The following is a 21,509-nucleotide window of genomic DNA, read 5'->3' as shown; positions in this document are numbered from 1 at the left end:
AGAGGAATATTTTCAAAACGGCCTTAGTGACTCAGAAACTTCAACTATAATCCCAAGACTATTTCTAACACATCCCAACAGACCAACTAAACTACCTAAAATTGCACAGGAAATAAAGAAAGATACCATGGAAATTACATAAAATCAAAAAAACTAAACAAAGCACTTTATTTTTAAATGTATTGCTAGGAAAATGCTATATAGCAACCTTTTTGTTTTTTTGTTTATTTAGTTATCATTGATATACACTCTTACGAATATTTCACAAGAAAAATGCTGTGGATAATACATTCACGCTTATTATCAAGGCCACCCCCATACCCTGTTGCAGTCACTGTCCATCAGTATAGTAAGATGCTACAGAGTCCCTATTTGTCTTTTCTGAGTTACACTGTCTTCCCCGTGACCCCACACACACCATATGCACCAATCATGATACCCCAGAGTCCCCTTTTCCCTCCCTCCCCACCAGCCCTCCCCCAGCCTTCCCCTTTAGTAACTGCTATTACCTTCTTGGAGTCTGTGAGTCTGCTGCTGTTTTGTTCCTTCAGTTTTGCTTCATTCTTATACTTGACAAATGAGGGAAATCATTTGGCATTTGTCTTTCTCCACTTGGCTTATTTCACTGAACATAATATCCTCCAGCTCCATCCATGTTGTTGCAAATGGTAGGATTTGTTTCTTTCTTATGGCTGAATAGGATTCCATTCTATATATGCACCACTTCTTTATCCATTCATCAACTGATGCACACTTCAGTTGCTTCCATATCTTAGCTATTGTAAATAGTGTGCAATAAACAGAAGGGTGTGTATGTCTTTTTGAATCTGAGAAGTTATTTTCTTTGGGTGAATTCCTAGGAGTGGAATTCCCAGGTCAAGCATTATTTCTACTTTTACTTTTTTGAGAAACATCCATATTGCTTTCCACAGTGGCTGAATTACTTTACATTCCCACCACCATTGTAGGAGGATTCCTCTTCCTCTGCATCCTTGACAGCACTCATTGTTCCTAGTCTTTTCGATGTTGGCCACCATAACTGGTGTGAGATGATATCTCACTGTGGTTTTAATTTCCATTTCCCTGATAATTAGCAATGTGAAGCATCTTCTCACGTGTCTGTTGGTGATCTGAATTTTTTCCTATTTTTTAATCAGGTTATTTGCTTTTTGGGTGTTGAGGTATGTAAATTCTTTATATATTTTGGACGTTAACCACTTGTTGCATATGTCATATACAAATAGACTCTCCCATATGGATATGTAGGATGCCTTTTTGTTCACCTGATGTGTCTTTTGCTGTACAGAAGCTTTTTAGCTTGACACAGTAACATCTGTTCATTTTTTATTTTGCTTCCCTTGCTTGAAGAGATGCATTCAGGAAAAAGGTGCTCTAGTTTATATTCAAGAGATTTTTGCCTATGTTTTCTTCTAAGAGTTCTATGGTTTTAAGACTTACATTCAGGTCTATGATCCATTTCCAGTTTACTTCTGAGTATGGAGACAGACAATAATTCAGATTCATTCTCTTGCATGTAGCTGTCTAACTTTACAAACACCAGTTCGTGAAGAGGCTGTAATTTCCCGATTGTATATACATGGCTCCTTTATCGTAAATTAATTGGTCATACATGCCTGGGTTTATATCTGGGCCCTCTAGTCTGCTCTATTGGTGGATGGGTCTGCTGTTGTGCCAGTACCAAATTGTCTTGATTACTGTGGCTTTGCAGTAGAACTTGAAGTCAGGAGCATAATCCCTCCTGCTTTACTCTTCCTTCTCAGGATTCCTTTGGCTATTTGAGGTCTTTTGTGGTTCCATATGAATTTTAGAACTATTTGTTCCACTTCATTGAAGAATGCTGTTGGTATTTGGTAAGGATTGTATTGAATCTGTAAATTGCTTTAGCAGGATGGCTATATTAAAAATATTAATTCTTCATATCCATGAGCACAGGATGTGTTTCCATTTATTGCTATCTTCTTTAATTTCTCTCATGAGTGTCTTACAGTTTTCAGGCTATAGGTCGTTCACTTCCTTGGTTAGGTTTATTCCTAGGTAGTTTATTCTTTTTGATGCAATTGTGAATGGAATGATTTTTCTGATTTCTCTTTTTGCTAGTTCATCGTTAATATATAGGAATACAACAGATTTCTGTGTATTAATTTTGTATTCTGCAACTTTGTTGAATTCAAATATTAGACCTAGTACTCTTGGAGTGGATTCTTTAGGGTTTTTGATGTACAATATCAGGTCATCTGCAAATACTTACAATTTAACTTCTTCCTTGCCAATCTGGATGCCTTTTATTTCTTTGTGTTATCTAAATGTCATGGCTAGGACCTCCAGTACTATGTTGAATAAAAGTGGGGAGAGTGGACATCCATGTCTTGTACCCAGTCTTAAAGGAAGAACTTTCAGCTTCTCGCTGTTCAGTATGATGTTGGCTGTGGGTTTCTCATACATGGACTTTATTATGTTGAGGTACTTGCCCTCTATACCCATTTTGCTGAGAGTTTTTATCAGAAATGGATGTTGAATTTTGTTGAATGCTTTTCATTATCTATGGAGAAGATTATGAGGTTTTTGCCCTTCTTTTTATTGATGTGTTGGATGATGTTGATGGATTTTCGTATGTTGCACCATCCTTGCATCCCTGGAATAAATCGTACTTGATAATGATGGATGATCCTTTTGATGTATTTTTGAATTCGGTTTGCTAATATTTTGTTGAGTATTTTTGCATCTATGTTCATCAGGGATATTGGTCTGTAATTTTCTTTTTTTGTGGTGTCTTTGCCTGGTTTTGGTATTAGAGTGATGGGGGCCTCATAGAATGAGTTTGGAAGTATTCCATCCTCTTCTATTTCTTGGAAAACTTTAAGGAGGATGGGTATTAGGTCTTCACCAAATGTTTGATAAAATTCAGCAGTGAAACCATCTGGTCCAGGAGTTCTGTTTTTAGGTAGTTTTTTGCATACCAATTCAATTTTATTGCTGGTAATTGGTGTATTCAAATTTTGTTCCTTCCTGGGTCAGCCTTGGTAGGTTGTATTTTCCTAGAAAGTGGTCCATTCTAGGTTATCCAGTTTGTTAGCATATAATTTTTCATAGTATTCTCAAATAATTCTTTGTATTTCTGTGGTGTCCAGAGTGATTTTTCCTTTCTCATTTCCAATTCTGTTTATGTCCGTAGCCTCTCTTTTTTCTTGATTAATCTGACTAGGGGTTTATCTATTTTATATTCTTGGAGAACCAGCTCCTGATCTCCCTGATTCTTTCTATTCTTCTACTCTTCTTGATTTGAATTATTTCTGCCCTAATTTTTATCATGTCCCTCCTTCTACTGACTTTGGGCTTCATTTGTTCTTCTTTTTAAAATTTCATTAAATGTGAGTTTAGACTGTTCATATGGGATTGTTCTTCTTTCCTGAGGTAAGCCTGTATTGCAATATACTTTCCTCTTAGCAGGGCCTTTCCTGCATCCCACAGATTTTGTGGTGTTAAATCATTATTGTCATTTGTCTCCATATTTTGCTTGATCTCTGTTTTTATTTGGTCATTGATCCATTGATTATGTAGGAGCCTGTTATTAAGCCTCTGAGTGTTTGTGGGCTTTTTCACTTTGTTTGTGTAATTTATTTCTAGTTTCATACCTTTGTGGTCTGAGAAGCTGGTTGGTTCAATTTCAACCTTTTTAAATTAACTGAGGCTCTTTTTGTGGCCTAGTATATGATCTGTTCTTGAATATGTTCCATGTGCATTTGAGAAGAATGTGTATTATGTTGCTCTTGGGTGAAGTGTTCTATAGATGTCCATTAGATCCATCTGTTCTAGTGTGTTGTTCAGTGACTCTGTCTCCTTACTTTTTTCTGTCTGGTTGATCTGTCCTTTGGAGTGCGTGGTGTGTAGAAGTTTCTCAAAATGAAGGCATTGCATTCAATTTCTCCCTTTAATTCTGTTAGTATTTGTTTCACGTATGTAGGTGATCCTGTGTTGGATGCATAGATATTTATAGTAGTTATATCCTCTTGTTGGACTGACCTCTTTATAATTATATAATGCCCTTTTTTGTCTCTTCTTACTTTCTTTGCTTTGAAATCTGTTTTATCTGATACAAGTACTGCAACTCCTGATTTTTTCTCCCTATTAGTTCCATGAAATATCTTTTCCCATCCCTTTACTTTCAGTCTGTGTATGTGCTTGGGTTTGCAGTGAGTCTCTTGTAGGCAGCACATAGATGGGTCTTTTTTTTTAATCCATTCAGTGACTCTATGTCTTTTGATTGATGCATTCAGACCATTTCCATTTAGGGTGATTATTGATAGCTATGTACTTGTTGCCATTGCAGGCTTTAGATTCCTGGTTACCAAAGGTGCAAGGGTAATTCTTTACTATCTACGATTCTAATTTAACTCACTTAGTATGCTATTACAAACACAACCTAAAGGTTCTCTTTTTGTCCTCCTTTTTCTTCCTCCTCCATTCTTTATATATTAGGTATCAAATTCTGTACTCTTTGTCTATCCTTTGATTGACTTTGGGATAGTTGATTTGATTTTGCATTGCTTAGTAATTAAGTGTTCTACTTTCTTTACTGTGGTTTTATTTCCTCTGGTGACAGCTATTTAGCCTTAGGAACACTTCCACCTATAGCAGTCCCTCCAAAATACACTGTGGAGGTGGTTTGTGGTAGGTGAATTATCTCAGCTTTTGCTTAGCTGAAAATTGTTTAATCCCTCCTTCAAATTTAAATGATAAATTTATCATTGCCAGGTAGAGTATTCTTGGTTCTAGGCCCTTCTGCTACACTGCATTAAATGTCATGCCACTTCCTTCTGGCCTGTAAGGTTTCTGCTGAGAAATCTGCTGATAGCCTAATGGGTTTTCCTTTGTATGTGATCTTTTTTCTCTCTGGCTGCTTTTAATACTCTGTCCTTATCCTTGATCTTTGTCATTTCAATTATTATATGTCTTGGTGTTGTCTTTCTTGGGTCTCTTGTGTTGGGAAATCTTTCCACCTCCATTGCCTGAAAGACTACCTCCTTCTGCAGATTGGGGAAATTTTCAGCAATTACCTCCTCAAAGATACTTCCTGTCCCTTTTTCTCTCTCTTCTTCTTGTACCCCTGTAATGCTAATTGTTTCATTTGTATTGGTCACACAGTTCTCTCAATATTCTTTCATCCCCAAAAATCCTTTTTTCTCTCTGTGCCTCAGCTTCTTTGTATTCCCCTTCTAATTTCTATTCCATTTACTGTCTCTTCTACTTCATCTAACCTGCTTTTCAATCCCTTCCTTGTCTGTTTCATTTCAGATGTGGAATTTCTTAATGATTGAATCTCCATCCTAAATTCATCCCTGAGTTATTGAATATTTTTATGTACCTCCATGAGCATGTTTATGATTTTTATTTTGAACTGTCTTACAGGAAGATTGGTGAGTTCAGTTTCACTTGGCCCTTCCTCTGGTGCTTGTAAGATTTTGGATTGAAGAAGGTTCCTTTGACAATTCATACTTGTATGTGCCACTCTCTAGTACCCAGAAGCTCTAGTCTCTGGAGCTGCTCAGCCCCTGGAGTGATATTAGGGGTCACAGGGGAGCAGCACTGGTGCCTAGGCGGAGGAAAGAGCTGTTTCCAGTTTCCCGACTGCAGTGCCTGTCACCACTGTCAAAACAAGTGGGCACACGTGTAAGCCTCTGTGCTTTGTGCTTGTAGCTGCTGTAGGCGGTGCCTTCCTTTGGCTGGTCTCATGCCAGGGTAGCTACTGCAGGTTTGTAAGCCAGTAGGCCAAGAGGAAAGTGCAGCAGGGTGGGTATCGCAGTGGGGGACTTGCAGCTGAGTCAACGAGGCAGAAGGAGTGCCTGAAACTCCTGAAAATTCCCAACCAGCTGGGCAGAGTGTGCCCAGACAACCTAGTCCATGTATCCCTTTCCCGAGGAGCAAGCTTCTTGCAATCCCCACCCCTTCAGCAGCCCTCTCGATGCTGGGAACCCTCTCAGACTGCCCGCCTTTCTTTTGTCCCAGAGAAGCTGGATATGGATCACTGTCCTCCATAAATGTCTGGAATCTCAGTCTCCCCAAGTATTCTGCCTGTCTTAGCTTTCCAACCCCACTAATCTCCAGAGCACCATGCAATGTAGGTTTGTGCTCCCATAGCAGATCTCCAGGGATACGTGTTCAATAGTCCTGGGCTTCCACCCCCTCGCTCAGTTTCTCTTCCTCCCACCGGTGAGCTGTGGTGGGGGAAGTGCTTGGGTCCTGCCAGATCAAGGCTTTGGTATATTACCCTGTTCCATGAGGTCTGCTCTGTTCTCCAGGTGCATGTGGTCTGGTGTAGCCTTCTTTCCTGTTGCTCCTTTAGGATTAGTTGTATTAACTATAGTTATTTTCATATTATATGTGTTTTTGGGAGGAGTTATCTGTCTCACCTCTCACCCTGCCATCTTTAATCACCAACCTTTTCACTTTTTGAGAATTGCCACTGCTCAGGTATGCAAATTTCAGAACATCTGACCAGAACAAAATGTAATACGAATTCTCCTGTTCTGTGGAGCCATTGTACCTCAAAAGTTGCTTATTATCAAATAATATATATCAATGAAAAAATCTATTACCATGACAGAGAATTGAATCAAATTTAGCTGAATTAAGTGTATGTCCAGATACTGCTGAGGCACCCTAGCCTTCTCTGTCCTGCAGACTCAAGTAAGGCTCTAAATTTCTTTCAGCTTGATTTAAATGACAGAAAATGCAATTCATATTTTCAGAAGCAAGAGTGTCATATTTTCCAGTATGTTTCTTGAGCTAATTTTACTACTTTCCGAGTCCTCCCAGCATTGCTGTGTGGCAAGATGTGATTTCTGGTGGTTGATCATTTTCAGGGCATGAAGCTTTACTAAAACTTCCCCCAAAACTGTTTTTATTCATATTTAGCTTCAGTGTGTTTATACACAAAATATCAGTGTATTTTGCCAAGAGAAGAAACAGCATGCTAGAACTTCAGTTGACTTTGTTAAAGGGAATTATTTTAAATTAATGTGGCTACTGAATGGCTGCCAATCCTTAACATCAGAAAATATATTCCTCCTAATTTTTTCTATGAACATTTATTTTAAGTTAAATCCCAGGTATGAATGTTGACTATAAAGAGTCTAAACCTTCCTGCTACTATTTCATATTCTTTTTCTAAACAAGAGCAAGCACATCTTTGCTGCATTAGTATGCATGGCCAGATCACTACATTAAATGAAATCAGCTATGTATTTTTGGTAGAATCTTTAACAATTTCCATGTCCATCAGTGAAATGGAACAAGGCTGTTTTTTTTTTCAGAGAGTAACAATCTGATCTCTGGTTGACTAGATGGCACTCAAAAGATTTTTCCATGTGTTTCGGCAAGGGGTATCTGACATCAGCATGGTTTACCTTTACCAGTGAATGCAGGCTTTTTTCACCAAACATATCCCAGAGGAAGGTCAGGTCTTCCTGGCTATCCACATGTGGCTGCAGTTGGGCTGGCAGAGCAGCCAACAGCTCATATAGACCTAAAAAATGAAAATAAAACACAAAGCGTAATCTTAGGGTGATCTCACTAATTTTACTGAAGATGTATGGAAATGACAGATGGAACATGTCGTTTTTCCTGAATTTATATTCTGGGCCATCAAGCAAAAGACTTCTCCATAGAAGCAAAGAAAGCATTTTGATTTTTAAATTCCAGACAAGTATGTATTACCAGGCTAGATTTAACACCTCGTAGTTGTCAGCATTCTACAAGTTATCCAGTTTACATAACCAAAGACAGAAAACGTGTACAAGCTTTCAAGAAAAGAAAACACATACCTTCCTTTCCTTAATCGTTATTACATTTCCCCCAGTGTCAGCCAAAGAGTAAAATGAGTCATGAATAGGAAAAACTTCCTTAGAAGAGCAGAAAATTGATAGAGTGGTCCATTAAAAAGGTTTCATGGTTTCCAAATAGCTCTGAATAATATACAGTTTCAAAAACATCTGCATTATCTAATGTCCAAAATCAAGTTCTAAAAAGCAAGGCAGAACCAACCACACTCAGTGCTGCATGACTCGTCACCTATCATGGTAAGAACAACCATGACAAACTACATAGGTCTTAGTTTAAATTGACTCTAATTTGGGGGTGTGATATACTGGCAAAGAGTCAAGGAAACAGATGCAGGTCACTCAGGGCAACCCTGTCCAGAAGCTTCCTAGGAGCAGAGAGTGGTGCAGTGTTCCACAGTAGCACACCACAAAAACTGTCCGACTCGTGGAGGGGCTGTCAGACTCCTGTCCAAGAAATGCTGCAACAGCGCTTGCCCGGGACTCTTTGGGGAGGTGACCTGGCAGAAGTCAGTATAAACTCATAGCACATGTTTCATTTTCCAGCGGGATTACATGAGGTAAAAAGGACAAAATTCCTTTCATTTCTGTCTGCGGTCTACAAAAACACTCAAGACCTCCTGGGACCTACAACACACGGGACTGCTATTTCTGGTCAGAAAAGTGCTGCTGCTCATTATTATGACAGCCTTATAAGATATTTAACTAGCAAAGGATCGTAGGGTAAACTATAGACTGATCAGTATACCTATGATTTTCCTAAAGCATTATAATATTCAGAAAATCAGTGATAATTCACAACCAATGCATTAGGTTCCATTTTGGAAGTTAGATATATAACTTGAGAGATTCAATTGAATTTTAAAGTTCTTGGGGCTGTATTTGGCAAAAAGAATCTAAAATACACACACAAAAAAAAAAAAAAAAAAAAAAAAACTTCTCCCATTCTTAAGTATTATTGGTGGTTTTATATATATATATGTATATACACACACACACATATATATATATATATTCCCTTAAACACCTGCCATTCTGCCTAAACTAGCTTTGGTTTATATTACATTTGTAAAAATATTTTTAGAGTATTTCAACCTAACTTACTGTATAATAATATAGGTCTCACTTTAAACACATATATATACACACACACACACTTTATGTGGTCACAACTACCAAGATCAGCAGTTAAGGTCAGAAGATCAAAATATGCAATTATGTAAAAAGAAGATAGAATATCACTATTATTGATTTCAGGAGTAAAAACAATTACCTATTCCTTGGTAATACAAGTAGTTTAATTAACGATACTAATTCAACTGTGATATAATTTATGACATACAGTTGTTGGGGGCATTCAATGAATTAATACATTAGAACAGACCCTGGCACATTGTAAGGACTCAGTTTGTGTCATATGTCACTAAGTGAATTACAGCCATTGTTACTATTGATTTTTGATGGTGTGTTTTTCATTACTGTTACTGGAAAAGCAAAAGTTTAGATCAAACAGATCTAGATTCAAACACCAGGCCTACACTCAGGCATTTCACATAATTTATCTGAGCCTTGTTTAGACATAATGGTAACCTACGCTATGTGGTAAAACTGCACAGAACAAAATACACAAACTTATACACACAAACGAGTAAAGGTAACACTAGTGAAATGTGACAAAGGTCAGGGGATTGTATCAATGACATTTTCCCACTTGTGATACTCCACAGTGGTTATGTAATATGTTACCCTCAGTGGAAACTGGGTCAAAGGGCATTTACAGGATCTATCTGTATTATTTCTTACAATACGTGAATCTACAAATACCTCAAAATAAAGTTAAAACAAAGGAAGAAACTGGGGTAAGTGTAGTTTTAAGCATTCAATGGAGCAATGCAAAGAGCCGGATTTACCTCTGTGGCTGGCAGAGTAGGCATTCAATAAGGAAAAGTTCTTCATTTAATATGTCTCTTCTAGAATGAAACTGTCATTTCACTCCAAGTGTCCAAGTCAAAACAAGAGCTTAGCTACACATTCCAACTGGACACAATACTATACTCAGAAATAAAACTACCCTAGTCTTTTACATATGAAAAATGTTAAATTTACCCAAGTAAAGCTTAACTTTGGTATGAATAAGCCATATCATGTTTAAATTAAAAATAATAATAATATCCCCATTAGCAGCAGCTCAAAAACCTGAGCTTTCTAGCTTTAATCAATCCTAATTATCTGCCACTTTGGTCTGGTACTCTTGCAACAACAGTAGCCACTTCTCTTCAGCTCCCACATCTGGAAACCACAGGCCAAAGCCAGAAGAGATAGAGTCCCAACCTGGGAAGAGGTCTGGAGAGCAGTATGTGGCCGCCATGCAAGGAGTATGGGCAATCACTTAAACTTGACAAAAGTATACACCCTAGGACCTATCTAAGTCTGTGACTAAAACTGGATCTATGTTCTAACATGTGCTTCAAAATATTCCTTGATTTTGTTCCTAGAATTCCAAGAGTGAAGAACACTATGAAATCCAAATGTTTTTGGTCCTTGATATTCAGAGAGCAAGTAATGAGAGCTTAGATAGCGAAGGATATCTTAAAAACTTTTCCTAAATCTACTTAATCCCTGAGCAGGAAGTGGGATGGTGAAAGCTGCCCCTCCAGAGAAGGCAGTAGTAGTCATTCAAACTCATGAATGCTTCATTCAAATAATGTGTGGCACCTATGATCCAATATAGCTCTAAGGGCCCAAAAACCATTAGACATGATCCCTGTGTACAGGCGTTTGGAGTGTGGAGGACAGCAGACACAGATCTGCTAGCAGATGTGGGGCAGACTTAACATACTGAGGCAAAGGTACACGAAGTGTTGAATTCCACCAGAGGAGGAAGGAAGCATCAAGAAAGACTCTGGCAAAAAATAGCTCCTGAGTTACAACTTTGAAGGTTACCCTCTAAAGAACCAACCTTTATGAGTTCTCATATTCAGTCTTATGTTGTCAGTGGTGACACACCTAAGTAGAGAACTGACCACTACTTGAGCCCAGAGATTTTAAAATCTTGGGTGAAAGAGGATAAACACCATATATGCCCGAAAACAATGCAATCCTAAATATGATGCTCTCATATTTGCCCAAGTAAAGATCCAAAACACATTTTCCTACAAGTAAATTCATTGATGGGTAGGCTGCTGATGAAAACACTCCATCAAATTTTAGGAATGCTGATAAGATGTTCATGCCTGCTTTTTTAAAACATTAAATAAATTATAACTTAGGAACACCTACCTTGAATCACCTATTAAGTAAAATACATAAAATAGTTAGGTTTTGTCCTACTTCCACATTTCATGCAACCATTTTACTCAAATGCTTCGCAATGACTTCCTATTCCACTTGTACAGTTAGATCATTTTCACCTCTGCGTAACTTATTTGACATAGAGCATCTTTTTGAGTATGCGGAGATGCCTTCAATAAGAATCTGGGTAAAGTGGATTAATTTTTCATTTGTTCTGTAGCTATATATTTTGATGTCCACAACAGAACCCTTACCTATTCTTTAAGTATCTTTGACATTTGCAAATGTGAGGTTTTAAACTCCTCTCCAAGGGATAACAACTAAGTCCATTATAAACTTCCTTGTCTAAATTTTTCCTTTGCTATCATTAAACTACAATTACATGAACATTATGTTTTTTAGATGCCCCCCCATCAAGCCCCCCAACATACCCCATTACAGTTACTAACCAACAGCGTAGTAAGATGCTATAGAATCACTCACTGTTTTCTCTGTGTTCTACAGACCTGCCCATGCCACCCCACTACATATGTCTATGAACAGTAAGGCACCCTTTTTTTTTCACCTTATCCGTCACTTTCTAACCATCCTCCCCAGTTCCTTTCCCTTTGGTAACTATTTGTCCATTCTTGGGTTCTGTGAGGCTGCTGCTGTTTTGTTCCTTCAGTTTTTTCTTTGTTCTTATACTCCACATATGAGTGAAATCATTTGGTGTGTGTCTTTCTCTGCCTGGCTTATTTCACTGAGCATAATACCCTCTAGCTCCATCCATGTTGTTGCAAATGGTAGGATTTGTTTTCTGCTTATGGCTGAATAATATTCCATTGTGTATATGTACCACATCTTCTTTATCCATTCATCTACTGATGGACACTTAGGTTGCTTCCATTTCTTGGCTTTTGTAAATAGTGCTGTGATAAACATAGGGGTGCATCTGTCTTTTTCAAACTGGGCTGCTGCATTCTTAGGGTAAATTCCTAGGAGTGGAATTGCTGGGTCAAATGGTATTTCTATTTTAAGTTTTTTGAGGAACCTCCATACTGCTTTCCACAATGGTTGAACTAATTTACATTCCCACCAGCAGTGTAGGAGGGTTCCCCTTTCTCCACAACCTCACCAACATTTGTTGTTGTTTGTTTTTTGGATGGTGGCCATCCTTACTGCTGTGAGTTGATATCTCATTGTGATTTTAATTTGCATTTCTCTGATGACTAGCAATGTGGAGCATCTTTACATGTGCCTGTTGGCCATCTGAATTTCTTCTTTGGAGAACAGTCTGTTCAGCTCCTCTGCCGATTTTTTAATTGGATTGTTTGCTTTTTGTTTGTTGAGGTGTGTGAGCTCTTTATATATTTTCGATGACAACCCTTTATTGGATCTGTCATTTATGAATATATTCTCTCATACTGTAGGATGCCTTTTTGTTCTACTGATTGTGTCCTTTGCTTGATATAGTCCCACTTGTTCATTTTTGCTTTTGTTTCCCTTGCCCAGGAAGATATGTTCATGAAGGTGTTGCTCATGTTTATGTCCAAGAGATTTTTGCCCATTTTTTCCTAAAAGTTTTATGGTTTCATAACTTACATTCAAGTATTTGATACATATTGAATTTACTTTTGTGTATGGGGTTAGACAATGATCCAGTTACATTCTCTTAAATGTAGCTATCCAGTTTTGCCAACACCAGCTGTTGAAGAGGCTGTCATTTCCCCATTGTATGTCCATGGCTCCTTTATTGTATATTAACTGACCATATATGTTTGAGTTAACATCTGGACCCTCTATTCTGTTCCACTGGTCTGTGGGTCTATTCTTGTGCCAGTACCAAATTGTCTTGATTACTGTGGATTTGTAGTAGAGCTTGAAGTTGGGATGGGAGATTACCCCTGTTTCATTCTTCCTTCTCAGGATTGCTTTGTCTATTCAAGATCTTTTGTGGTACCATAAGAATTTTAGAACTATTTGTTCCAGTTTGTTGAAGAATGCTGTTGGTATTTTGATATGGATTGCATTGAATCTACAGATTGCTTTAGGCAGGATGGCCATTTTGACAATATTAGTTATTCCTAGGCAGGAGCATGGGATGAGTTTACATTTGTTGGTGTCCTTTTTAATTTCTCTCATGAGTGTCTTGTAGTTTTCAGGGTATCGGTCTTTCACTTCCTTGGTTAGGTTTATTCCTAGATATTTTATTCTTTTTGATACAATTGTGAATGGAATTTCTTTCCTGATTTCTCTTTATGATAGTTCATCACTAGTATATAGGAAAGCAACAGATTTCTGTGTATCAATTTTGTGAACTGTCACTTTGCAGAATTCAGATATTAGCTCTAGTAGTTTGGGAGTGGAGTCTTTAGGGTTTTTTATGTACAATATCATGTCATCTGCTAATAGTGACAGTTTGACTTCTTCTTTACCAATCTGGATGCCTTGTATTTCTTTGTTTTGTCTGATTGCCGAGGTTAGGACCTCCAGTACTATGTTGAATAACAGTGGGGAGAGTGGGCATCACTGTCTTGTTCCTGATCTTAGAGGAAAAGGTTTCGGCTTCTCACTATTAAGTATGATGTTGGCTGTGGGTTTGTTGTATATACCTTTATTATGTTGAGGTACTTGCACTCTATACCCATTTTGTTGAGAGTTTTTATCATGAATGGATGTTGAACTTCGTCAAATGCTTTCTCACCATCCATGGAGATGATCATGTGGTTTTTATCCTTTTTGTTGATGTAGTGGATGATGTTGATGGATTTTCAAATGTTGTACCATCCTTGCATCCCTGAAATGAATCCCACTTGATCATGGTGTATGACCCTCTTGATGTACTTTTTAAATTCAGTTTGCTAATATGTTGTTGAGTATTTTTGCATCTATGTTCATCAGGGATATTGGTCTGTAATGTTCTTTTTTGGTGGGGTATTTGCCTGGTTTTGGTATTAGGGTGATGTTGGCTTCATTGAATTAGTTTGGAAGTATTCCCTCCTCTTCTATTTTTTGGAAAACTTTAAGGAGAAAGGGTCTTACGTCCTCTCTATATTTCTGATAAAATTCAGCAGTGAATCCATCTTGCCTGGCAGTTTTGTTCTTGGGTAGTTTTTTGATTACCGATTCAATTTCTTTGCTGGTAATTGATCTGTTTAGATTTTCTGCTTCTTCCTTGGTCAGTCTTGGAAGGTTGTATTTTTCTAGGAAGTTGTCCATTTCTTCGAGGTTTTCCAGCTTGATAGTATATAGATTTTCATAGTATTCTTTAATAATTCTTTGTATTTCTGTGGGGTCTGTTGGGATTTTTCCTTTCTCATTTCTGATTCTGTTTATGGGTGTAGATTTTCTTTTACTCCTAATATGTCTGGCTAGGGGTTTGTCTATTTTATTTTCTCAAAGAACCAACTCTTAGTTTGATTGATTTTTTTCTATTCTTTTATCCTACTCAATTTTATTTATTTCCTCTCTGATTTTTATTATGTCTCTCCTGCTGACTTTGGGCCTTATTTGTTCTTCTTTTCCCAGGTTCAATAATTATGACATTAGACTATTCATTTGTGATTGTTCTTCCTTCTTTAAATAGGCCTGGATTGCTATATACTTTCCTCTTTGAACTGCCTTCGCTGCATCCCACAGAAGTTGGGGTGTTGTGCTGTTGTTGTCATTTGTCTCTACATATTGCTTGATCTGTGTTTTAATTTGGTCATGTTCCACTGATAATTTAGAAGCATGTCGTTAAGCCTCCATGTGTTTGTGAGCCTTTTTGTTTTCTTTGTACAATTTATTTCTAGTTTTATACCTTTGTGATCTGAGAACTTATTGGTAGAATTTCAATCTTTTTGAATTTACTGAGGCTCTTTTAGTGGCCTAGTATGTGGTCTATTCAATTCTGGAAAATGTTCATGTGCACTTGAGAAGAATGTGTATCCTGCTGCTTTTGGGTGTAGAGTTCTGTAGATGTCTGTTAAGTCCATCTCTTCTACTGGGTTGTTCAGTGCCTCTGTGTCCTTACTTATTTTCTGTCTGGTGGACCTGTCCTTTTGAGTGAGTGGTGTGTTAAAGTCTCCTAGAATGAATGCATTGCATTCTATTTCCCCCTTTACTTCTGTTAGTATCTGTTTCACATATGTCGGTGCTCCTGTATTGGGTGCATATATATTTATAATGGTTATATCCTCTTGTTGGACTGCCCCTTTATCGTTATGTAATGTCCTTATCTCGTTACTTTCTTTGTTTTGAAGTCTATTTTGTCTGATACAAGTACTGCAACACCTGCTTTTTTCTCCCTATTGTTTGCATGAAATATCTTTTTCCATCCCTTGACTTTTAGTCTGTGTATGTCTTTGGGTTTGAGGTGAGTCTCTTGTAAGCAGCATATAGATGGCTCTTGCCTTTTATCCATTCTATTACTCTGTGTCTTTTGATTGCTGCATTCAGTCCTTTTACATTTAGGGTGATTATCGATAGATATGTACATATTGCCATTGCAGGCTTTCGATTCGTGGTTACCAAAGGTTCAAGGTTAGCTTCTTTACTATCTAACGGTCTAACTTAACTCTCTTACTAAGGTACAGTCTGATGATTCTTTATTTCTCTCCCTTTGTATTCCTCCTCCTCCATTCTTTATATGTTAGGTGTTTTATTCTGTGCTCTTTTGTGTTTCCTTTGACTGCTTTTGTGGGTAGTTGATTTTATTTTCTGTGTTTCGTTACTATTTGGTTGGTCTGCTTTCTTTGCTGTCATTTTATTTTCTCTGGTGACATCTATTTAGCCTTAGGAATGCTTCCATCTAGAGTACTCCCTTTAAAATATCCTGTAGGTGGTTTGTGGGAGGCAACTTCCCTCAATTTTTGCTTCTCTGGAAATTGTTTAATCCCTTCTTCTTATTTGAATGACAATCGTGCTGGATACAGTATTCTTGGTTCAAGGCCTTTCTGTTTCATTGCATTAAATATGTCATGCCATTCTCTTCTGGCCTGTAAGGTTTCTGCTGAGAAGTCTAATGATAGCCTGATGGGTTTTCCTTTGTAGGTGACCTTTTTGCTCTCTCTGGCTACCTTTAATACTCTGTCCTTGTCTTTGATCTTTGCCATTTTATTTATTATGTGTCTTGGTGTTGTCCTCCTTGGGTCCCTTGTGTTGGGAGTTCTGTGGGCTTCCATGGTCTGAGAGGCTATTTCCTCCCCCAGTTTGGGGAACTTTTCAGCAATTATTTCTTCAAAGATACTTTCTATCCCTTTTTCTTTCTCTTCTTCTTCTGGTACCCCTATAATGCAGATATTGTTCCGTTTGGATTGGTCTCACAGTTTCATTCCTGGAGATCCTTTTATCTCTATGTACTTCAGCTTCTCTGTGTTCCTGTTCTCTAATTTCTATTCCATTAACAGTCTCTTGCACCTCATCCAGTTGCTCTTAAGTCCTTCCAGAGATTGTTTCATTTCTATTATCTCTCTCCTGACTTCATCTCTTAGCTCTTGCATATTTCTCTAACGGTCCATCAGCATGGTTATGACCTTTATTTTGAATTATTTTTCAGGAATATTGGTGATATCTATCTCCCCAGGCTGTCTGTCTTGGGTTGTCTGAGTGATTCTTGAATGGACCAGATTCTTCTGCTTTTTCATGGTGATAGAGGTGTTCATAGGCAGGTGGCATGTGTGTCAGCTGGAAGAACAAAGTCCCTTTCTGCTTGCTAGTCACCTTGCCCTTCTCCACTGCCTGTGTCAGTTACCCACACACAGGGAACAGTCTCTAGGTTAATTTACTGAGCTGCCATGGGTGGGGCAGCCCTTTGTATAGCCCAGAGCCCTGTGGTGAATGGCAGATGTGCCAGGTGTGTTATCCTGCAAGAACAGCTGCCCTTCATGCCTTCCTGACCTTGCTCTGGCTTCCTCTGTCTGTGTTGGGCAGATATGCACCAGCGGCAGCCTCTGGGTCTGTCCCTGTTAGCTGTGTGCTGGGAGGAGACTCTGTGTGGTTGCTTTGGGCAGGGCTGTTATCTGGCTGCTCTGCTGCTGTGGCAGGTTGGCCAGTTTGCTTGTAGCACTGCCTGGGAGGAATGAATGGCAGGCTGCTTATCGCTGTGAGGGACTTTGGGGCTGGGTTTCCTCCCAGGGGTTTGGGGCACCTGAAGTTCCTTAGGTTTCCCAGCCTGCTCGGCCCAGTGTGCCAGGACAATTCTGTCCAGCTGTTAAGCCCGTCCCTTTAAGACTTTCGAAAAGCACTGCTTTTCTTTTGTCGCAGGGGAGCCGGCTGTTGGGACCTGCTCACAGTCTCCGTCTTGGGTTTTACTTTTTCTTTCTCTAATATCCAGTACACTATGCAATGTGTGTCAGTGCTCCCGGTGTAGATTACTAGGGATGGTTATTTAGCAGTCCTGTGCTTCCACTCTGTCCCCACTCTGACTCCTTTCCTCCCACCAGTGAGCAGGGGTGGGGGTAGTGCTCTGATCCTGCCAGGTCACGACTTTGTATCTTATCCTTTTCGTGAGATACTGAGCTGTTGCACATGTAGATGTAGCCTGGCTGTTGTACTGTATATTATGGTCTCTCTTTTAGGCGTAGTTGTATTTGTTGTATTTTCAAAACTATATATGGTTTTGGGAGATTTCCTCCCCCTACTCATGCCACCATTGTGTGCCTTTCCTCCTTGTCTCCATTTTTTAAAACAATTCTGTCAAGGGATCTCTCAATCCCAACAAGTATGAATTTAGCTGATACAACAGCTGTGGCTTCTCCATTCAACATATTTTTTGTGAGTAACAGAGTTCTCTGTAAGAGATTCTGAAAGGTCTTGAATATAAGGCAGCTTGTTGTTTTCTGGAAGTTATTTTAAAGTGGGGAGGAACCTCACCTTGTATTTGGATGCATGATAGAGGACACTGTCAAAGATGGACATGAAAAAGTTATTTCATAGAAATGTTCCAGTGAAGAAAAAGCACTACTTTTAAATCAGTGTATTTTATAAACTGACAGAAAAGAAAGCAACAGCAGCAAAGCTAAAACATGTCAGATGTCATGTGATTGATTTGCACGTGACAACAGTGACCTAAGGACACAATTAACAAAGGTTAGAGAATGTACATGAGAGCTACAGGACAGAAGCTGCAATCTGAAGGGAAGAAAACAGGGCCTGTAGAGGTGCATTCCAGGCTGGGGACACCCAAGAGGGAGTCAGCAATCATCATGTAAATCTATAGACTTAAACATACTTAAGAAAATGCTAAGAATTCAAACCCAAATTTCTGCTGTGTATGTTTGCTTAGTCGAGGGCCCATTCAAAGCCAAGAGCTGTGCAATAATCTGAACAAGGAAAGTTTAATACTAGTATCAACTATGACAGATGATCCAGAGGTGATGTAGAAAAATCTCAAGCATACAGAGTGCTAGAGGTCCCAGATCAAGAAGACCCAGAAGGAAACAACCTTGGAAAAGGGGCTTCCTCCCCAAGACTAGGATTCAGAGGTTCTTGGAGAAGGTATGATTATAGCCCTTCCCCTGGATCAGGGCTTGGCCACTGTCACTGCGCCAGCAGGAAGCATCCCTCCAGTACACCGGTGAGAAGGAAACCATGGCTGAGACTCCCAAGTAGGCAACGCTTTCCAGGGTGTAGGTGGGTGGACGCTGGGAGGCAGGAAACCACAGCCAGGACTGAAAAGCCAGAGTAATTCCTATGGGTGCAGCTGCGGGTGGTGTTCTTCATTTCTAAGAGGGCGGATCTTGTCTTTCTGCTTTTTTATGGAGTGGCCATGAGGATACAATGAAAAATACTTAATTAGCAATTAGTGAAGGTAAAGGTTGGACTAATACATATTTTGAAAGGGAAATACCATTGAAGGAAAAGCTTGTATTTACAATGTTTGCCAATTTTCACAGTATGCAAAGCCTGGATCTAACAGCTCAGTTAGAGGACACTGAGTCACTGAGTAAGCAATCCAAAGTTCTGAGGTCAACAGATGACAAATGAAGAACACACTTGTCTATCAAAAGAGCACTCTCGTAACTTCAACTCTTCAAAAATATATAGTATTTACAAAAAAAAAAAAGACAGAGATGGAGTACTGTTTTCAAACATCTAAAAAACCCCTAAAATAGGAAAACAACACAAAGTATATAGTGGACAAATTTTTAAGGTCTGATGAAGGTGTTGATAGTAATAGGAGCTAAGTGCAGAGAGATGTAAAGATGTCCTAAGATTTTTAAATTGGTTACTGAAGCCTGCTGTTTAGTAACTAAATATCATAATCCATTCTCCCCTTTCCAGAGGAATATTAGACAACAAATATTGGCTGTTTAAACTCATGGATATTAATATGCTGACAAAAGTGCTTTCAGTACAGAATAAATTGCTTACTCTGGAAGCTAGTTCATTAAGCAATGACATATGTAGAATATGATCTTAATTTAACTTCACTTTTTTGATTGAAGTTAAATGTGCTACAGCTGGCTTCCTCATAGCCTTGCATCACAGAAGGATAAACATATCTGTCATTTTCCCTAAAGGTAAATAAGTGTTTTTTACCCCAAAAACTGATAGTCAGAGTACATTCTTGAGACTTCCTTAGCCCTGGCAAAACAAGGGACAAAGGGTCAGCAGTAGTATTTTACACACAGATTTAAATATTTTGATTCTTCATCAGCTCCAAGTTGTCTTTCAATTTTTTTTAATGAGTAATGAAAAGCTAAAGCCATATTTATATCAATCTTATTATCTTTATGTAAGATATACATAAATAACAGTCTGGAGATTTCACCAAGGTTTGGAGAAGGCAGACAACACTGACTTAATCCATGAGGAAATATAACCATGACATATAAACGATTCACCCAAAGTTATGACACATTAATCAGATGCTAAGAATGTTATCATCTGGGGGTAATATTTCATTACCTTATAAGATGACTCAATCGCCAGAGTATGACAGTAATTTCAATGGTAGGTAAAAGCTCTCTCATCACAGTCAGATCCTCAGCAATTTTCACCTTGCCTAATAAAATCAGTTACTAAACAGCACATCTATTTCTATCCTCTCCCCCTCCTTAATTTATACTTCCTACTGCCAACTGATAAAGCTTCCTAAAATATTACTTAGTAATTATTATGAGAAGCAATTCCTAGTAGTATTCACCATACCTTCTACTTAGAGAGATATAGTAAGTGCTTCATATGTTATCTTATTTTGTACTCTCTGTAATTGAGAGTGCTGTTACTACCCCCATTTTACAGGAGGAAATACAATTAGCCTTGTAAGTGGCACAGTCAGAATATCAACTCAGCTCTGGCCTATGCCTCCCATAGTAATTCCATCATTTAAGTCTTCTATTCAAAAACCTTCAAGAGCTACCTTTAAGGAGAAAAGTTAAGTGACTAACCTGACAACCAAATTACACTTGGATCAAATATTTCAAATAGAAACTAGAGGAAGGTTTTCTTGGCACACAAAGAACTAGAAACTATTAAAGACAATGATGGACAGACTTTACAACAACATTTTTATCCATCAAAAAAAAAACAAAGAGTTTTGCAGAGGAACTACTAAAACTTACTTGCAACAAGCAAATTAAGTACAATGAAAGATAAATAAACCAATAGAAAAATGGGCTATGGCGCACATGAATAGGCAATGGGGGCAGAAGAAACAGATGGCCCCAAATACTCAATACATAAAGCAAAGTTCAACCAAACAAATAAGTTTAAATAATTTTAAAAAGTCAAACAAAGCATATCATTTTGCACCTACCAAATTAGGAGATTATTAAATTGACAAAAACCCAGCCTTGAAAAGGGTATGGGAAAACAGCCCATTAGTCGTTTTTTAGGATAAGGATTCATTCATTCCACTAGCATTCATTGAATACCTTAAGTTCTAAGGGCCTGATGCTGTTCAAGGTATTTGGGACATTATCAGTGAAGCAAAAATACAAAGAAACTACCCTTGTGGAGCTAAAATTCTAAGAGTAAGAAAAATGGTAGGCATTATAAGTCAACTATACAGTATGTTAGAAGGTAACAAGCACTGGTAGAAAAAGATGAAGCAGAGGAGTGGAAGGTAGATTCAGTGCTGGACCACTGGCATGTGTGGCACTGACCTGTGGTCAGGGTACACCAGAGTGAGGAAGTGACAAAGGAGCAAAGACCTGAGGAAGGAGAAGGAGTCACCTGGGCATCTGAGGGATAAGCATCCCAGATAGAGGGATCATTTAAGAGAAAAAAATCCAAACCTCTAAGACAGGGGGATCCTAGAGCACCTGTGGAAGGGCAAGGAATCCAGTGACTGGTGCAGAGACATGGACAGGGAGAGTTGTAAGAAAATAAATAAGAGGAAAATAGGAGGGCAGATCATGTATGGCCTTGTTGGACAGATACTGCAAAAAATTT

At 38.4% G+C, this 21,509-nt stretch overlaps 1 protein-coding gene across 8 annotated transcripts in view; it reads right to left on the bottom strand.

The window, feature by feature from the left end:
* MPP7 (MAGUK p55 scaffold protein 7) overlaps positions 1 to 21,509 on the bottom strand; it is a 258,386-nt gene that overhangs the window by 118,499 nt on the left and 118,378 nt on the right. For 6 of the 8 annotated variants that reach the window (XM_073229018.1, XM_073229021.1, XM_073229024.1 and 3 more), the window contains one exon: positions 7,425 to 7,543. In XM_073229018.1, coding sequence (XP_073085119.1) covers positions 7,425 to 7,543 — 119 coding nt within the window. The remainder of the gene's footprint in view (positions 1 to 7,424; positions 7,544 to 21,509) is intronic. The other 2 variants (XM_073229020.1, XM_073229023.1) reach the window with 1 other exon arrangement.

This window comes from Manis javanica, chromosome 2 (genome assembly GCF_040802235.1).
Source record: "Manis javanica isolate MJ-LG chromosome 2, MJ_LKY, whole genome shotgun sequence".
Lineage (NCBI taxonomy): Eukaryota > Metazoa > Chordata > Mammalia > Pholidota > Manidae > Manis > Manis javanica.
Note: the sequence above shows the minus strand (reverse complement) of the source record. Positions and strands in the feature narration are given on the sequence as shown.